This window comes from Quercus suber, unplaced genomic scaffold, assembly GCF_002906115.3.
Source record: "Quercus suber isolate HL8 unplaced genomic scaffold, Cork oak 2.0 scaffold_214, whole genome shotgun sequence".
Lineage (NCBI taxonomy): Eukaryota > Viridiplantae > Streptophyta > Magnoliopsida > Fagales > Fagaceae > Quercus > Quercus suber.
Genome location: NW_027069672.1, coordinates 948,604 through 965,436, shown reverse-complemented (window position 1 = coordinate 965,436; position 16,833 = coordinate 948,604). Strand labels below are relative to the sequence as shown.

General features: G+C 36.4%; 2 protein-coding genes across 2 annotated transcripts; one reads left to right on the top strand and one right to left on the bottom strand.

Annotated features, from left to right (window-relative positions):
- Positions 1-234: 234 nt before the first annotated feature.
- LOC112000804 (calcium-transporting ATPase 1, endoplasmic reticulum-type) lies at positions 235-8,516 on the top strand. Its single transcript, XM_065779588.1, has 4 exons — positions 235-394; positions 822-2,280; positions 7,266-7,580; positions 7,712-8,516. The coding sequence occupies exons 2-4, from the start codon at positions 880-882 to the stop codon at positions 8,291-8,293; spliced, it is 2,298 nt and encodes a 765-aa protein (XP_065635660.1). The 5' UTR covers positions 235-394; positions 822-879; the 3' UTR covers positions 8,294-8,516.
- Positions 8,517-9,601: 1,085 nt separating this feature from the next.
- LOC112000783 (histone H4) lies at positions 9,602-10,391 on the bottom strand. The gene is made up of 2 exons (XM_024032948.2): positions 10,262-10,391; positions 9,602-10,162 (listed from the first exon to the last, which is right to left on the bottom strand). The coding sequence occupies exon 2, from the start codon at positions 10,135-10,137 to the stop codon at positions 9,826-9,828; it is 312 nt and encodes a 103-aa protein (XP_023888716.1). The 5' UTR covers positions 10,138-10,162; positions 10,262-10,391; the 3' UTR covers positions 9,602-9,825.
- Positions 10,392-16,833: the final 6,442 nt, after the last annotated feature.

The following is a 16,833-nucleotide window of genomic DNA, read 5'->3' as shown; positions in this document are numbered from 1 at the left end:
ACATCACATAGCTCACACAACATGTGCACCGTCCGATTAAAAAGGCATTTAGTTTTCGTTCAAAAACAAATTACGTCTAGAATGTGATCACTTTTGTGTGGGACGCAGGGTTAACTCTGACGTCAATTTACCGACGTGGCGAAAGGCGATTGGGCAGAACACTTGTGAACCGGTAGCTTCCGCGAAGCACTCAAGCACGCACTTGAATCGCTCTCGCTGTACGCTTAATAGACCTCTGTTTCTTCAAAAGCAAAGAAAAGCAAGGTAGAGATTTTTGACGTCTTGGATTCTCTCTACCTCTTTCTCTCTATCTCATGGAGTGAAACCCTGAGCTTCGAAGAAGAAAAAAACAAAATAATAAAAAGTAAAAGTCTGGCTGAGCTCTACGGATCTGGTAATTATGATTTTTTTTTTTTTGGTTTCTTTTTATGCAAACGCAAACTTTCATTATTCCGATTTGTTCATTTTCTAGTTTCTCGGATTTTCTCTGCTCTGTTTGGTTGCCGAGAAAATTCATTTTAAAGGATTTTGCACACTCTATATGATTTGATTGCGCAATATATTTTTGTTTGTAACTTGAGGTTTTTAAAAGTCCGAACAATAATCATAAAAAAGTAAGATCCAGTTTTTTTTTTTTTTTTTTAAGATCCATTTTTTTTTTGTGTATTTTTGTATTTTATTTTTTCCTAGTGATCTAGTAGAGAGTTAGGGTTTAAATGTTTTCATGCCTATGGAATTTTCATAATGAGATAGTTTTTAATTTTTTGGTAGTTCATATTGAGATAGTGATATTCTCTGCTCCGATTTGGAAAATTTTTCAGGTGAAAGTCGAAAAATTTTCGAATTTTTCTTCCTTTTCCTGAGTGATAGAGATTGACTATGGGAAAAGGAGCGCAAAACTATGGGAAAAAGGACAGCTTTGATAAGAGATCTTCGAACCTAGAAATATTCCCTGCGTGGGCTAAAGATGTTCCCGAATGTGAGGAGAAGTTCCAAGTGAATCGCGAGTTTGGGTTGTCAAAGGAAGAGGTTGAGAAGCGGCGACAGATCTATGGATATAATGAATTGGAACATCACGAAGGTACATCGATTTTTAAATTGATATTGGATCAGTTAAATGATACTCTAGTGAGAATTCTGCTAGCTGCGGCTGTTGTATCGTTTGTGTTGGCTTGGTATGATGGTGAGGAAGGTGGGGAGATGGAGATTACGGCATTTGTGGAGCCACTTGTGATATTCTTGATCTTGATTGTGAATGCCATAGTGGGAATTTGGCAAGAAACCAATGCAGAGAAGGCGTTGGAAGCTTTGAAAGAGATTCAATCGGAGCATGCCATGGTGTTAAGGGATGGAAAACGGATTTCTAATTTGCCCGCGAAGGAACTTGTCCCGGGTGATATAGTGGAGTTGAGGATTGGTGATAAGGTGCCAGCGGACATGCGGGTTTTGGGCTTGGTAAGCTCAACGTTTAGGGTTGAGCAGGGGTCGTTGACAGGAGAGAGTGAAGCAGTGAGTAAGACTGTCAAGGCTGTTGCAGAGGATTCAGATATTCAAGGGAAGAAATGTATGGTTTTTGCTGGGACGACTGTGGTGAATGGGAACTGTATGTGCTTGGTTACTCAGATAGGTATGGATACGGAGATAGGGAAGGTGCATTCGCAGATTCAAGAAGCATCACAGAGTGAGGAAGATACGCCATTGAAGAAGAAGTTGAATGAGTTTGGGGAGGCTCTAACAGCAATAATTGGAGTTGTTTGTATCTTGGTTTGGCTTATCAACGTGAAGTACTTTCTCACTTGGGAATATGTTGATGGCTGGCCGAGAAATTTTAAGTTCTCATTTGAGAAGTGTACATATTACTTCGAGATTGCAGTGGCATTGGCTGTTGCTGCCATCCCAGAAGGTTTGCCAGCGGTTATCACAACATGCTTGGCATTAGGAACACGAAAGATGGCTCAAAAGAATGCACTTGTGAGGAAGTTGCCTAGTGTTGAGACTTTAGGTTGTACGACTGTGATTTGTTCGGATAAAACTGGCACTTTGACTACCAATCAGATGGCGGCAGCGAAGCTTGTGGCTATGGGTTCTAGTGCTGATTCACTCCGACTATTTGATGTTGAGGGAACCACTTATGATCCTTGTGATGGAAAAATACAGGGTTGGCCAGTTGGTAGAATGGATGCAAACCTTCAAATGATTGCAAAGATTGCTGCTCTATGCAATGATGCAGGTGTTGAACGATCTGGAAATCATTATGTTTCAATTGGAATACCCACTGAGGCAGCACCCCCAAAAAAAACAAAGGAAAAAAAAAAAAAAGAAGATCAAAAAGGCTGTTATATTTGTGAACTTGCTTAAATGGAGAACCAAACCTTATAAAGGCCTTCATATTGTTGTAAATAGATCTGCCTTCACCTACCGCAGCAACTATAGTGCTAAAATTATCATCTGCTAACACCATGTCAGAGGCCTCTTTTGCAACCTACAAGAAAAGCAATGCAGGAGTGAGCCAAAAAACTTGGGAATAAATATGTGAAAAGAATGGGTAGCTGGATATATTAAGAAAATAATGCAACTTTGAGTATTTCAAAAGCAGACATGCTCAAAGATGTAAAATCTTCAACTAAGATAGTATCAGCAACGAATGCTGACATATAATTATTAAACCTTAGTATGAGGGCGAGTTGCTTGGCATTGCTTAGTCACGAGCAAAGGAGAGAAATTAATGCACAAGTGAGCAACAGTGATTTGGTTTTAAGTCAAGGGGAACGAAAAAAGATAGAGGAAGACCTAAAATAACACCAGGGCAAGCAGTAAAAAAGTATATGTTAATTAATGAGGTAACAAAGACTATGATTTTGGATAGGGTAGAATGACAGAGAAGAATACATGTGGTCAGCTCCGATTTGTATGTTGAGGATTCATAGCCAACCTAAAGTTCAGGACTAAGACTTTGTTGCCATATAAATGATCACAAACATTTCAGACGACAGAATAAAATTTGTTACTAAACTATGATGTAGAAGCACATAGGAAGTGACTGAGTCTTCACCACAAGCCTAAGGCATGAATATAAGTAGGTTTTAATACTGTATAGCCATGCACAAGGCCATGTACATGCATACTCTTGCCGTAATGAGCCAATTAAATAAATGAACAAATAAATACCAGTACCTAACAATACAGTTTGCCTGGGATAGCCATTTATAAACACATACTGTGGGATTTTATCTTGAAAACATCTAACACATTGACTTCAAAGTAAACAAAGGGAAGAGGAAACATAAATACCTCAGTCCCAGCAATGCCCATTGCAATCCCAATATCAGCCAATTTCAAAGCAGGTGCATCATTCACTCCATCCCCAGTCATTGCAACCACTTCACCATCTTCTTTGAGCAACTTCACTATGTCCTGTTTATGCCTTGGTTCAGCCCTAGAGAACAGAAGTCCTCCACTTTGTCTGAGGTATCTTTTCTTATCAGCAACTTCCATAAAATCTTTTCCTGTTAAACTCCTTGAACTAATATCTTCATGAGATCCAAAAACACCTATTTCACGGCAAATTGCTTCAGCTGTATTCTTGTTGTCTCCTGTAATAACCATAACACGGATTCCAGCCGCTCGGCAGTCCTCAATTGCTTGACGAACCTCTTTCCGAGGAGGATCCTTTCACAATAGAAATTCAATTGGGGAATTAGTAAGAATCTTTGAAATTGTTATTAGCAAAAATGAATAGAAAAGGGAGAGACAACTTAAATATCATACAACCAAACATAGACATAGGGACAACTCACCCTTAACCCAGCCATGCCAGCAAAAATGAGATTACTCTCAATTAAAGAATAACTGGATGGATTGAGTAACAGTTGATGTGCTGGATGGTCTTCATCACCATTGTATGTCACAAACTCCGAAAGGTCATCTTTGTATGCAAAACCCAGACAACGCAATGCACTTGTTGACATTTCATTAAGGCTTTTTAAGATAAGATCCCTTGAATGTTGGTTCAATTTAACAATAGAGCCATCAAGCAACTGGATAAATGAGCTTCTTTCCAAAACATTTTCCACAGCACCCTGACATTGAGCAGTGTTCAATGATGTTAAAAATAGCCAACAAAAGAAAGCAGAAGAATAGGAGAAATATGACAGCACTGATAAAAGATGCATCCGAAACTTAAATTGCTGATTTTGATAGTACCAGGTCAGAAGAAAAAAAAAAGATAAATTCATAAAACACCAGAATAACTTCTTCTTTTTTTAAGCAAGCAATCAAAGCTTTATTAGCAAAGGAGAGCACAAGTGCAAGAACTTCCTAAAGATTTACGCACATAAGTTTAAGTGATCCAGGAAATCAACTCAAGAAAACCCTCCCACCATAGTGCAACATTCAAAAAAGATGCAAAAAGTTAGAACTAATCTCAATAACTGATACTTTTTATATTATAATTCATTTAATTATTAGATGGAAACTCTTGAAAGAGGTGGTGAGCGAGAAAAAGAAACCCTTACTCGTGCTNATATACATTTCCAAAGAAAATGAATGCTGATAGCACCTCTTAAACACTAGTAAAAATTATTGAAAACTTTTCCAAGAGCCATGTAGCTCAACTTGCACTTCCTAGTGTTTCCAACAAAGACGTCCATGGCTCAAATCCCCCCTCCCCCAACTATCAAATTATTTTAATTCGATCAAATTTGGAAGCCATCTCATATGATCAGTATTTCCAGCAAAAGGTAGTATAATAAGTCCATTAGTTATATAATCTCTCCAACTCCCAGTCGTAATAATTACAAATATATCTCAAATTCCTTTAATGAGGTTCATCCTCCCCTTAAAAATTCACCAGAGAGGGCACTGAAGCATCTTTGTCTGCTACAATCGAATACAAATTTAATTACATATATCCTTTAAAGCAGGATATCATTGTAACCTTCATGTGTTCTTTTCTCCACTTCTCTCTCTCTCTCTCTCTCTCTGGGGTCCCTGAACACCGTAAATGTCTCTTTCCTTCTTTCTTACAATCCCAAGTCAAGCCCTTCCTCTATTCAAACCCTTAACACTCATGTACTTTCTCAATAAAATAGATTAGACCCTATCCAATTTTGAACTGTGACCCTTTCTTCTACAGCTCTAATCCCAGACCCACAGATCCTGCTAAAGTTAAACCCATCACAAGCACTAAGTAAACTCTCCAATTAGTCCTATGCCATTGATAACTTGCATTAGCATCAACTCCAGAAATGATTTTCATACAAACAAGTGAGATCATAACAGCAAGTGCAGACAATGCTCAAGTTTAAAACAAAGCATTAGACATTAGTTGAGTTAGATGTGATTGAATTTAGATTTGTAATCTGTCTCAGATTTAAAAATTTAAGACATCCAATAGATAGGATATATATATATATATATACACACACGCACACATACATACATATACACACACACATTTTTTAAAAAGCCAAGTAAATATAGCCACCACAAAGTTTTTGTGCAATACTACCTCTCTTCTAGAAAATTCTTAATTTATTTAGTTGACCATTATTGAATATTCATATGATTTTTAAGGTATAGAACGACATAGTGGAAAGAAGAAAATATTTGACAACATTTATATATGTTAAACCTATTTATAAAAAATGAATCATATTAATTCATTCTGTTGCTTTCTTGGTTTTTTGAAATTTAAGGCTGCAACAGATGAAATCACAATTGAAGTATAATATTCTTTAGCTGCTAGGGCCGGACCCATGTGGCACATTTCCATAATCAACCTTGCAAAAAGGCCATAGAGCCTATTACAAACTAAAGGGGGAAAAACTTCAAATACAACCAAACCTTTGAAAGGACATAGGGAATATACCTTTACTAGCAATGTTTTCTTCCCTGACCGGGAATTCACAATAACACTCATGGACTTACGATCACGGTCAAACTCTAGAGTTGCAATCCGATTCTCCATTTGATTCCATAATTGAGAACAACCTTCCATGAAGAAACAGATTAAAGAAGCATGTTACCAACCAATAAGAGAAATGAGACAATAAATAATTCATAAATCCGGTACATACGTAGTTCATTTGTATGACTTGAAGATGAACCAGAATCAGAGCTTTCAGGATGTCCCATTTTCTCAGCCAGCACCTGAAATGACAAAGAAACTGCATAAATAACGAATCCATATCACCTAAACATCTTCAGAAACTTCGGATAGGCACTGCCTATGTTGGGTGCACTGCAATTTTGAGAAGTGCAATTGTGGTGTGTGATATAGATGACAAACAAAAAGAATAACTAGAGCATGCAGTGCAGTCAACCTAAATAAAGGTGCTCATGTTGTGCAAAAGAATTGAATTCTAACAAATATATTTTAACTAGAATTATACAGGTTTGGAGCAGCAAAATAGTTTGTATATTAGTATCTGGTTTTTTCCCTTGCTTCATGTAAGCTCTATGCCTTATTGAACTTATAAAATATTCCACTCCCTAAAACATAGAAGTCCCTGTTTTCTGATATAATGTAAAAAAAAAGTAATTAAAGCTCTCATTTTACCTTCAGGGGGGGGGGGGGTGGAATATATCAGGCTTGATACTCAGTAAATAACTGGCCAATGATCTAATTAGCTCAACTAGCACTCTATTCAACCATAATAATTGGATGGAGGGTGAGGATATGGGTTCAAGACTCACTGGGTACATTTGTGACTTCTCAATAATTAAAAAAAAAAAAAAAAAATCCTCTGTAAATGACTGCTGTAACATATTTTTTTTATGTCAATACCTTACTACATATCTTCTTGTCTCTAGTGGCTTAGGCCCAGAAGCTGTTTAGGTAAAATATCTTTTATTTTATGCATGTTTATATTGGGGAAGGAGCTGTTGTAAAGTGATCAGAGCCATTAGAGACAAAGCACATAGCTATCCTAGCTGACAGATATCTTAATTGATTTGACATTGTTTCACGCACACTGTGGGGGAGGGGATTGATACATTTAAATTTTGAACTCTGGCAGTTGCCTTCACTCTGATGTGCCATTATCATGGGGGGAAAAAACACTAATTGTTACCTCTTGAGTATTCATTGCCATAGAAATTATAGAGGATGGATTAATCTCTGTTATTAGGAAAGAGTTATGGACATGAGTTCTTAATGTTGTCAGAGTTGTTGCGTTGTTGCATTGTCTGCATTACATATGCAGGGGTTGTCAGTGTTTTGAATTAAGTTTTCATGTACTATACTAAAGTTGGGTCCAACTTAGATTGAATTTGTTCACTTTTGTTTTTTAAGGAACTCATTTCTGAAACACGTTATTGTTTTGTCTTCCCTCCCAAAACATAACTGTAGGTACATGATTTCCTCAAATATTGGTGAGGTTGTCTCTATATTTCTGACAGCTGCCTTGGGCGTTCCGGAAGGCATGATTCCTGTTCAACTTCTCTGGGTCAATCTTGTGACTGATGGACCCCCAGCAACAGCTTTGGGATTCAATCCTCAAGAGAAAGATATAATGAAGAAGCCCCCAAGAAGAAGTGATGACTCATTGATCAGTGCTTGGATTTTATTCCGCTATCTGGTATTTAAATCACGTGCACTTCTTCCAACACAATCCAAATATTTCAAATGACTTCTATTCCTAATCTTATTCTGAATAGGATTTAATATGGAATAACTTTAATGGATAATTGCATTCCTAACTTGGTACAGGTGATTGGGCTCTATGTTGGGATTGCAACAGTCGGCGTATTTATCATATGGTATACGCATAACTCATTTTTGGGCATTGACCTGAGCAGAGATGGTCATACTCTTGTCTCCTACTCTCAACTTGCTAATTGGGATCAGTGCTCTTCTTGGGAGGGATTTTCAGTGTCACCCTTCACAGCCGGGGGGCTGCAGTTCAAGTTTGACGATCCATGTGACTACTTCCGATCTGGCAAAATCAAAGCTTCAACTCTCTCCCTCTCTGTATTGGTTGCCATAGAGATGTTCAATTCCCTTAATGCCCTCTCTGAGGATGGGAGTCTACTAACCATGCCTCCATGGGTTAACCCATGGCTCCTTCTGGCCATGTCTATCTCATTTGGCCTTCACTTCTTGATCCTTTATGTGCCATTCCTTGCTCAAGTGTTTGGCATTGTTCCTCTCAGCCTGAACGAATGGCTTCTGGTGCTGGCTGTTGCTCTTCCAGTTATTCTAATTGATGAGATGCTGAAGTTTGTCGGGAGATGTACAAGTGGACTGCGGGCTTCTAGTGGGAGCAAATCTTCAAAGCAAAAGGCTGAGTAAGCGCCCAAGTGAAGAACTAAAATAGAATAGACTTTACAAAGTGTCGTAATTATGTTGGGACTCCAATCCTTCGTCCCACTGCGTTTTAGAATGAATGGAGAGGGTTTGGACTCAGTTTAAAAGATTTAATTGAGATTCTTTTAATGGAATTGTATTTAGTTTCTTTAAAGTAGTATTTTCTAAGACAGTAATTTAATCTCACCTTATATCTTTAATGCGTAAATTGCTTTGGTGCCTGTTTTAGGAGGTGGTATATGGTGTTTTGGTGCATGTCTCACATATGAGGTCCGCCCTTATGTGAGAGGGAAGATGCATGCATTGAAAACATCACAAATTTTCTCCTGTTTTAGAGAGCAATTTTCTCCATTCATATTGTTGCTTCATATTTAATCTGTGCTACCAACTTAAATGTGTTGGACCGTAATAAAATCCAATTAGTTGAGCATTCCCATCTAGCTCTTCAAAATAAGTGTACACTTTGCACAAAAATAACCATTTTAATTTTTAAACCCGCACTCAGCTCATCACTGTTTAATTTTTAAAACAAATTTTTTCTCGTCTAAACCAAGCACTGCAAGAGTGGATTGTAGTCAATTGTCATTGCTGCAATAATACCATCATCGTCCTTTGTAGCAACCTCCGGAAATCAATTATCACCATTGTTGTAGTGGCTAGTAGCATCGCTAAGTCCTTTGTCCTCCACTGCAAAGTCAGAAAGAACTCAAGAATTAATTGACACTTGTCACAGTAGCAGCGTCATCATTCTCCAATGCAGTTGCAACATCCCAATGGATGTGAGGGAGGAAAAAATTTATTAGTACTTTAATAGAAAAATAAAAGGTGACACAGACGTTACAGATGCATATATGATTTGAAAATGGGTAAATAAACGAGAATTCTTCCATATAATTTTTGAACAAATTAAATGTGAATATTCGGCCTTTAAAATGTAAGGACATCTTCAGCAGATAAACTTTACTTCGCCAAGCAAATTTCCCAAGCACTTTTTAATAGTGCCTCCGGAGAGCTACTGCAGTTGAGTACTCTCGTCTAAAGGCGTTTTGAATCTTTTAATGCAATTTTGGGATAAACTTCAAGGTGCAGCCATTAAGTGAGAGCACCCAAATCTGAGATTTCAAATTTTGAAATCGAGGATTCAAAGTATAATGCTTATCTGTCCCTTTTTTTTTAATGGACTTTCTTTTGCTTGATTTAGAACTTAAATATCCTTTGTTTAAGTGATAGAGTCACAGACGGAAAATTCAAGATTGATGAATATAATAAATAAAAATAAAGATAATCCATTGCAACCATAACTAGTTTGCATTAAATCTTCATAACTTGCAATTCAGAGTTTGATTCACAAACAAGTAGAACTAAAACTAATAAACCTAAAACCAAACCCTAAAGACCCACATATTTGAAATAGAACCACCCCTAATTACAAAACAAAAAACACCACCACCATCGGACTTTCTTGACAGCAAGACTTGTTCCCGAAGTCCCATACCAAACACGAAACGCAAAACCCCCTAACCCCCAAACCCGTAGAGAGTCCTTCCTTGCCTCTTCAAGGCATAGACGACGTCCATGGCCGTCACGGTCTTCCTCCTTGCGTGCTCAGTGTAGGTCACGGCGTCGCGAATCACGTTCTCCAAGAAGATCTTGAGGACGCCACGTGTCTCCTCGTAGATCAGACCGCTGATACGCTTCACTCCACCCCTGCGAGCCAATCGGCGAATAGCGGGCTTGGTGATTCCCTGGATGTTATCGCGAAGCACCTTACGATGCCGTTTCGCTCCTCCTTTTCCCAAACCCTTGCCTCCCTTTCCACGCCCAGACATTTTTCCGAGGCTTGAATTCAAAAATCTGAAACACCAAAACAAAGAAAGAAATTAATTAAGATTAAAGAATTAGAGAGAGAAGTGAAAAAGCAGAGAGAAATAGAGGGCTTGGAATTGGTTTTACCTGAATTGGGGATTTGGTGAGTTAATGAGTGAATGAACGAGTGAGGAAGGGTTTTGGTTTTGGTGGGGATTTATAGGAGGGAGTGGGAAAAGGGCAACGGTGAAGGATCCGTTAAATGCTGTTTCTGAGAGATTTGGACCGTTGATAGTTTGTATTGACGGTTGAGATGGGATTTTGAAATGTGGTGCGGATCGATGACGTGGATACGTGTGTGGGGGATTTTAAGTTAAGAAGGGCGCAATTTTTGTGTTTTTCGGGGAAAGTTTGGGTTTGATTTTGATTTTCGGAGTGTGGAAAATAGGTGCGCGGAGGAGTTGGCGCCCTATTGGGCCTGAATCCTGATTATATATTTCGGAAGTGTTTGTATTTTCTACTAGCTGCATCCTCTCTTTTTCTTTTCTTTTCTTTTCTTTTTTATTTTTATACTTTTTTTAGAATTTTTTTATTTGAGTATCCTACATCGATCTATTCAAAATAATATTGGTATAAGTTTAAAAAATTAAGATAAATTATATATTTAAACCCTATGAATGATATTGGGTGACAAATTAAATTCTATAATTTCAAACTCTCTCCTTTTTTTTTTCTTTTTCTTTCTTTTTAAAGAAAATAGTTATAAACTATTTCAAAAATAAAAATATAGTTTCATTTAAATGGATATATATATTTTTTAATTTGTTACATTTTAAATTTTTAGGAAATAATTTGTCAATTTTGAAATAGGGGGTTTAAATTCAATTTTTTTTTTTTAACTTTTAAAAGTATAAGGTTAGATTTGTTATACCCCTAAACTATAAGGTTTAAAATATAATTTCCAACAAAAAAAATAAAATCAAAATTACATAGTTTAAGTTTGGATGAATTATCATTTTAGTCCTTAAAATTTATTTGTTATCATTTTAATTCTTAAACTTTAACATTCCTGTCAAGTTGATCATTGTGTTTAGGGTAAAATTTAGATACAATACCTTAGGTGTAGTATATTAGATTCTATAATCAAATTCATACATCTTGATGGGTTAAAATTTATTATGCTTGAAAAATATAATATTGTTTGAGTTTTATTGGTTAATACAACTAGACATTTGAATTTAATTGAAAAACCTAATGTATTATACCTAAAGTATTGTATTGAAATTTCCCGTTTATTTATTATTGCCTATAAATATGTTTTTACGTCGCACAAAACAACATTATATCACATATTTGGCAAGGCAAGGGCTTAATGACAGTTTTATATGTAAAATGGTCAACTTGACAAAAATTTTAAAGTTTAAGAACTTTGGATATGTTTGGTAGACTATAATAGGCACTGTAATATAATAGTTATTCCTATAATTTAGCTATTCGGTAGTTTTGTTATGTTTTTATTACAAGGAATAGTTATTCTTTAAAATGAGGAATAAGTATCCATCTCTAAAATAGTTATAAATTTGTAATAGCTATTTCTTAATAGGTGTATTAATTTCTAAAATTAATATATTTCCTTTCCCAAAAAAAATTAATATATTTCTTAATAAACAAACTTTCCATATGCACATAACAATTATGAAAATAAAAAATCATAAAAAAATAACTAATCTCCCTTTCAAATTTAAAAAATATTATTTTTTAGGAAATATAATTACATGAATAAGATATTTTCTAAAATATATCTTAAATTTGATTTAAAATTCTTTTATTCCATTGTCTTCAAGGTTATATTTTTGTGTTGTCACCAAATAGATGAATAGTAATAAGTATTACATTACATCATCTTGTATTTTTTGTAATAGCTATTTCTATTCTTATGTAGTTATCGTTACAGTCTACCAAACATGCCCTATATGTCAAAAAGTAAATTTAAAACATGAAAATGACAAAATCACCCAAATTTAAAGACTATCATTTGGATTTTTGGTGCATTTGTAAAAAATTTATGAGGAGTTATGGTTGCAAAACAGGGTTTTGGGTTTTAAAAATGCTCTTTTAATCTCTTAAAACTCCTAACCAAACGGACCATTTACCTACAAAGAAAATGTAACTTGGAGAAAGACAAAGAATTCATATTTTGAAATGTCAATTAGGGTCCGTTTGGTTGAAGGGGTGGAAAAGTAAGAAGATAGAAAAAATTTAGTTTTTCCTCGTGTGTGTTTGGTTGGATGGATAGAAAAGTGGAGAGATGGAAAAATATTTTGTTTGGTTGAGTAGAAAAAATGGGAGGATAGAAAATAAAGTTTGTGTAAATTTACTCTCATGCCCTTATTAGATAAAAAAAATTGCACATTATATTTTTATTGAAAAAATTGTATATAGATGGACACCTTTTAAAAAAGAAAAAAATAAAAAAGATGAGCACAAGAACCCAAAACAAACGAGGAAAAAAAAAACTGAATGAACTGAAGAAGTAACAGAGGAAAAAAAAAAAAAAAAACCGATACTTTTAGTTAAAGAAAAAATTGAAGAATTGAAGAAGTGCACGTTTGGTAGACTGTAACGGTAATTAAAAGTGTTGTCCAAGTGTAAGGTCATCAAGAGTGTAAGCACCTAGACGACTTCGCAACAGTTAGAAATTATTAGAGTAAATTTGTGTTCAAGAACTTATAATTTGGACCATGTTCCACTATTTCGAGGTATGAGCAAAATCCTTGTTCATCACTATAACTTCTTACTAAGTTCTTAATTTCAGATAGCAGTTGTAGAAGATAAATCCGAACCTTCTAACTTCCATAGCAATTGTGAAATTTAAGTCTGAATCTGCTAACTTCCATCTATGTTGAGGAAGTTACCAAACAAGTAACCACTCCAAAACTCACTATAAAAGGACTCATCCATATTAAATGAAGGTAAGTTTCCACCACTCCTAAAGTTGAAATTCTTGAGTCCTAGAGAAAAAACTAACTTAAGCATCAGAGGGTTCTTGGCCGGTTCACCCTGGTCACCTTTGATCTTATGTCTTTCTTTTAGGCCTTCTATGTAATCACTAGCCCATTGAAGCCTGGAGCATTCAGCCTACTGATTTTTAATGCATCATCAGTTGGTGCCGTCTGTGGGAAAGAGATTAAATTTATGTTTTGTAATTTATCTTTCTTGGACAAAAGGTTGTATGATCTGGACAAGGTCAATGGCCACTGGTCTAGGCCACCAGAAGAGTGGAAACGCTTCCAGCCACTCTAATCGCGCTCACCAATTAGCACCTGTTATGCAACCGCCTTCCGTCCAACAAATGCAATCCATGGTAGCCGCCATAGCAGAGCTAACTCGTCAGAATCAAGAGTTGACTCGAGAGATCAACCAAAGGCAACGTCATGAACGGTGTGTGGAAAGGCAAGCTCAAAGTCAAGAAGTTAGAGAAGTAGAAAATGTTGAGGGCGAGAATCATTCACGGGGTATAGCTTCGCGTAAGGTGCCACACTTGGAGAAGGAGATGGATTAAATGAGGAGGGTCATGGACGAGATGAGGGAAAATATGAGAAGGATGAATCATGTAGATGATTTAGTTCATCAAACCGATTCCCCTTTCATAACTTCCATCAATAGTCATCCCTTGCCTTCCAAGTTTAAGATGCCTTCGTTGGATTCGTATGATGGAACGCATGACCTATGTGATCACATTGCAACCTTCAAGACCACAGTGCACCTTCAAGGGGTTCCAGATGAAATAATGTGCAAAGCCTTCCGAACCACCCTTAAAAGGCCAGCATGAGTGTGGTTTAGTAAGATACCTCTGAAAACTGTTAGTTCTTTCGAGGAGTTGAGTAAGTTATTTGTCAATAACTTCATTGGAGGTCAAAGGCATAAACACTCCTCGTCCAGCCTGTTGCCTATAAAGCAAGGAGACAATGAAAGTTTGCGGTCCTTCATCACTCATTTCAACAGGGAAGCCTTGATGGTAGACTAGATGGATGACAAGCTATTATTAGTAGCCTTCCACAATGGAGTTAGTTTGGATTTATTCATCCACAAGCTCTATGAACAAGAACCGTAGACCATGGCTGAACTCGTCCATTCATCCCAAAGTTTCATGAATGTAGAAGATGTGATCATTGCCAAGAAGAGGAAGAGAGCAGAGCGGATGGAAGCAGAGCTCCCACGCCATCCTGAACAAGGTCTTCGTCCAAAGAAGGTCCAGACGGGAGAGAAGAAGGATAGAGACAAAAGGAAGACAAGTTCGTCTTCAAGATGGAATTTGTATTATTCGCCCTTGAATGTTTCGCTTGATTAAGTGCTTATGCATATCAAGGACAATCCATCCTTGAAATGGCCAAAGAAGATGAGGGGAGATCCTAACAAGCACAATAAGAACAAGTATTGTCGCTTCCATGGAGATCATGGGCATGACATGGATGAATGTTATAACTTGAAGCCGCAGATTGAGAATCTCATCAGGAAAGGAAAGTTGATGAATTTTCTTGGACAAGATCATAAGGATAAGAAGTTAAAGGGAAAGGTAGAAGCGCCTTCACGACCTCCACTTGGAGAAATAAGAGTGATTATAGGAGGAATTTCAACAAGACAATCTTCCAAGTCAAGGAAGTGTTGGTAAATCTAGTTTTGTATTTCATACAAAACACACAGTAGAAGTAACAAATACGGATCTACTTCAATCATGAAATATAACATGTAACCATGAATTCTAGAATAAAGAATAGAAAGCGTACCTTGATGCAGTGAAATTTAAAACCATGACTTGAAAATATCTTTAATCTTCATCTCAATTCCACATGATGCCCAAGATGTGTGGTCTCTCAATCAGTCTTTTGTACATAGACTCTCAAAGAAAAATCTTTCTTTTTCTCCTTGTGGAGAAAAACTGATTTCTTTTCTTTTCATCATACGTACGTTTTTTTTCTATTCTAGTAGTTTTTTTATTTAATAACTCTTATTAAATAATAACTGATTATCTAATTGGGTTAGCCTTTTGGGCCTACCCAATTGGGCTTTCATTTGTGGCTTAAGATGGGACTAAGGGGAACAAATAAAACTCTAGATTCAATGGGCCTTGGACTTTTCTGTCAACTCTTGACAAGTCCAAAATTACCATTAATTATATTTAATATCACTATAAGAATATAATTACACTTTAGACCTTATTAATAAATTATATTTCAAGACTTTATTATACATACAACCCCTTCATTAAAATATTCGTAGTAATACAAAGTCATGAATGTTGACTGCCACTTTGTTAATTACTACATCTTAATCCTTGAGTACCCAATTTAATCATTTATGTTATTCATCATATATTTATGAAATGCAATTTTATAAATATATACCTTACTAAAGTGGTTGGGTCCAACACTCTGAATAACCAAACCCATTAAACTTATCTCAAAGGAACATCTTATATCTCCGTTAAGAGATTATGAATTTCATCTTAAGAATATATATTCCATCAACACTAAATGCGGCTGCCCAACATACTGAGGTCTTGACTGTAACTTATAAATCTCACTCTTGATATATCAAAGCAACTTACATCTCATGATCAAGTCCATTATTCTTTCAGGATTTAGAGTTGATGTAAATAGAAGTCATGAGATTTATTATTCATTTGACAATCGTTAGGAGAATAATAAATCTCACAACGATCTAGTCCAATATGTCTTAACTCTTAAAACATATCAACATATCAACTAGAAGTCTCCACTTCCATGACCAAGACAAATCATCTTAGTTGATCTGTTATAGTCTTCGCAGATGAAATGCCAAATTTCATCACCGACTACGAACTAAAATTCTGAGTTTACAAAGAACTTGTGATTTATATATTTCTGTGACTTTTCACATAAATCACATACTATGCATCTCATGGACTAAGATAATGTCCCATTAGTTCATTAATAAATAGTCTCATATAATTAAACAATTTAATTATTTATGACATGCCAATAAATTGGATTTTAGGGCATAAATCCCAACAATCTCCCACTTGGTGTAAGCCTTGCTGCTTCCCTCTGAAGTGGCTAACCTTAGGTTGATGAGGAATCATGAAGTGTTCATCAGCCTAAAGAGGGACCTCGCGATGGTAAGTCCTTCACCTAGCCCCCTTCTTTCTTTTTCTTTTACATTCAAACTTTACAACCCTCTTCCCTTTTCTTCCATTTTTATTTAGTATTTTCATTTTTATTATGCTTCTTTCCTTGGTAGGCTGTTCAAGCCATACATGGGGCTGAGGAGATGGTGAACTTCTCCTATCGACAAATAAAGGAAGAAGAAAGGAGGTGCATTGCCGCCGTGAAGGCCTTTAATGTAGCCGAGAAAAGGGTATAGGAGCTGAAGAATAAACTAGCCGAGACAGAGTGGGATAAAAAGAGTGCTGAGGCTGCCTTGGAAGGAGCTCAAAGGCAGGCTGAGAGTCAATGGAGGCAACTTTGCCAGATCGAAGACCAGCTGGTCACCTCCAAGGAACAAATCATAGCCCTAAAGAAGAAATTGGAGGAGGTCGAGAAGGCAAGGGACTAGGCCGAGTAGGATGGGTATGATGTCAGGGTGGCAGAAACTGATGAGGCCTTTAGGGTTGAGGTCTCGGAGATATGTAGAAACTACTGCCTCCACGTGTGGAATGAGGCCCTTAACCAAGCTGAGGT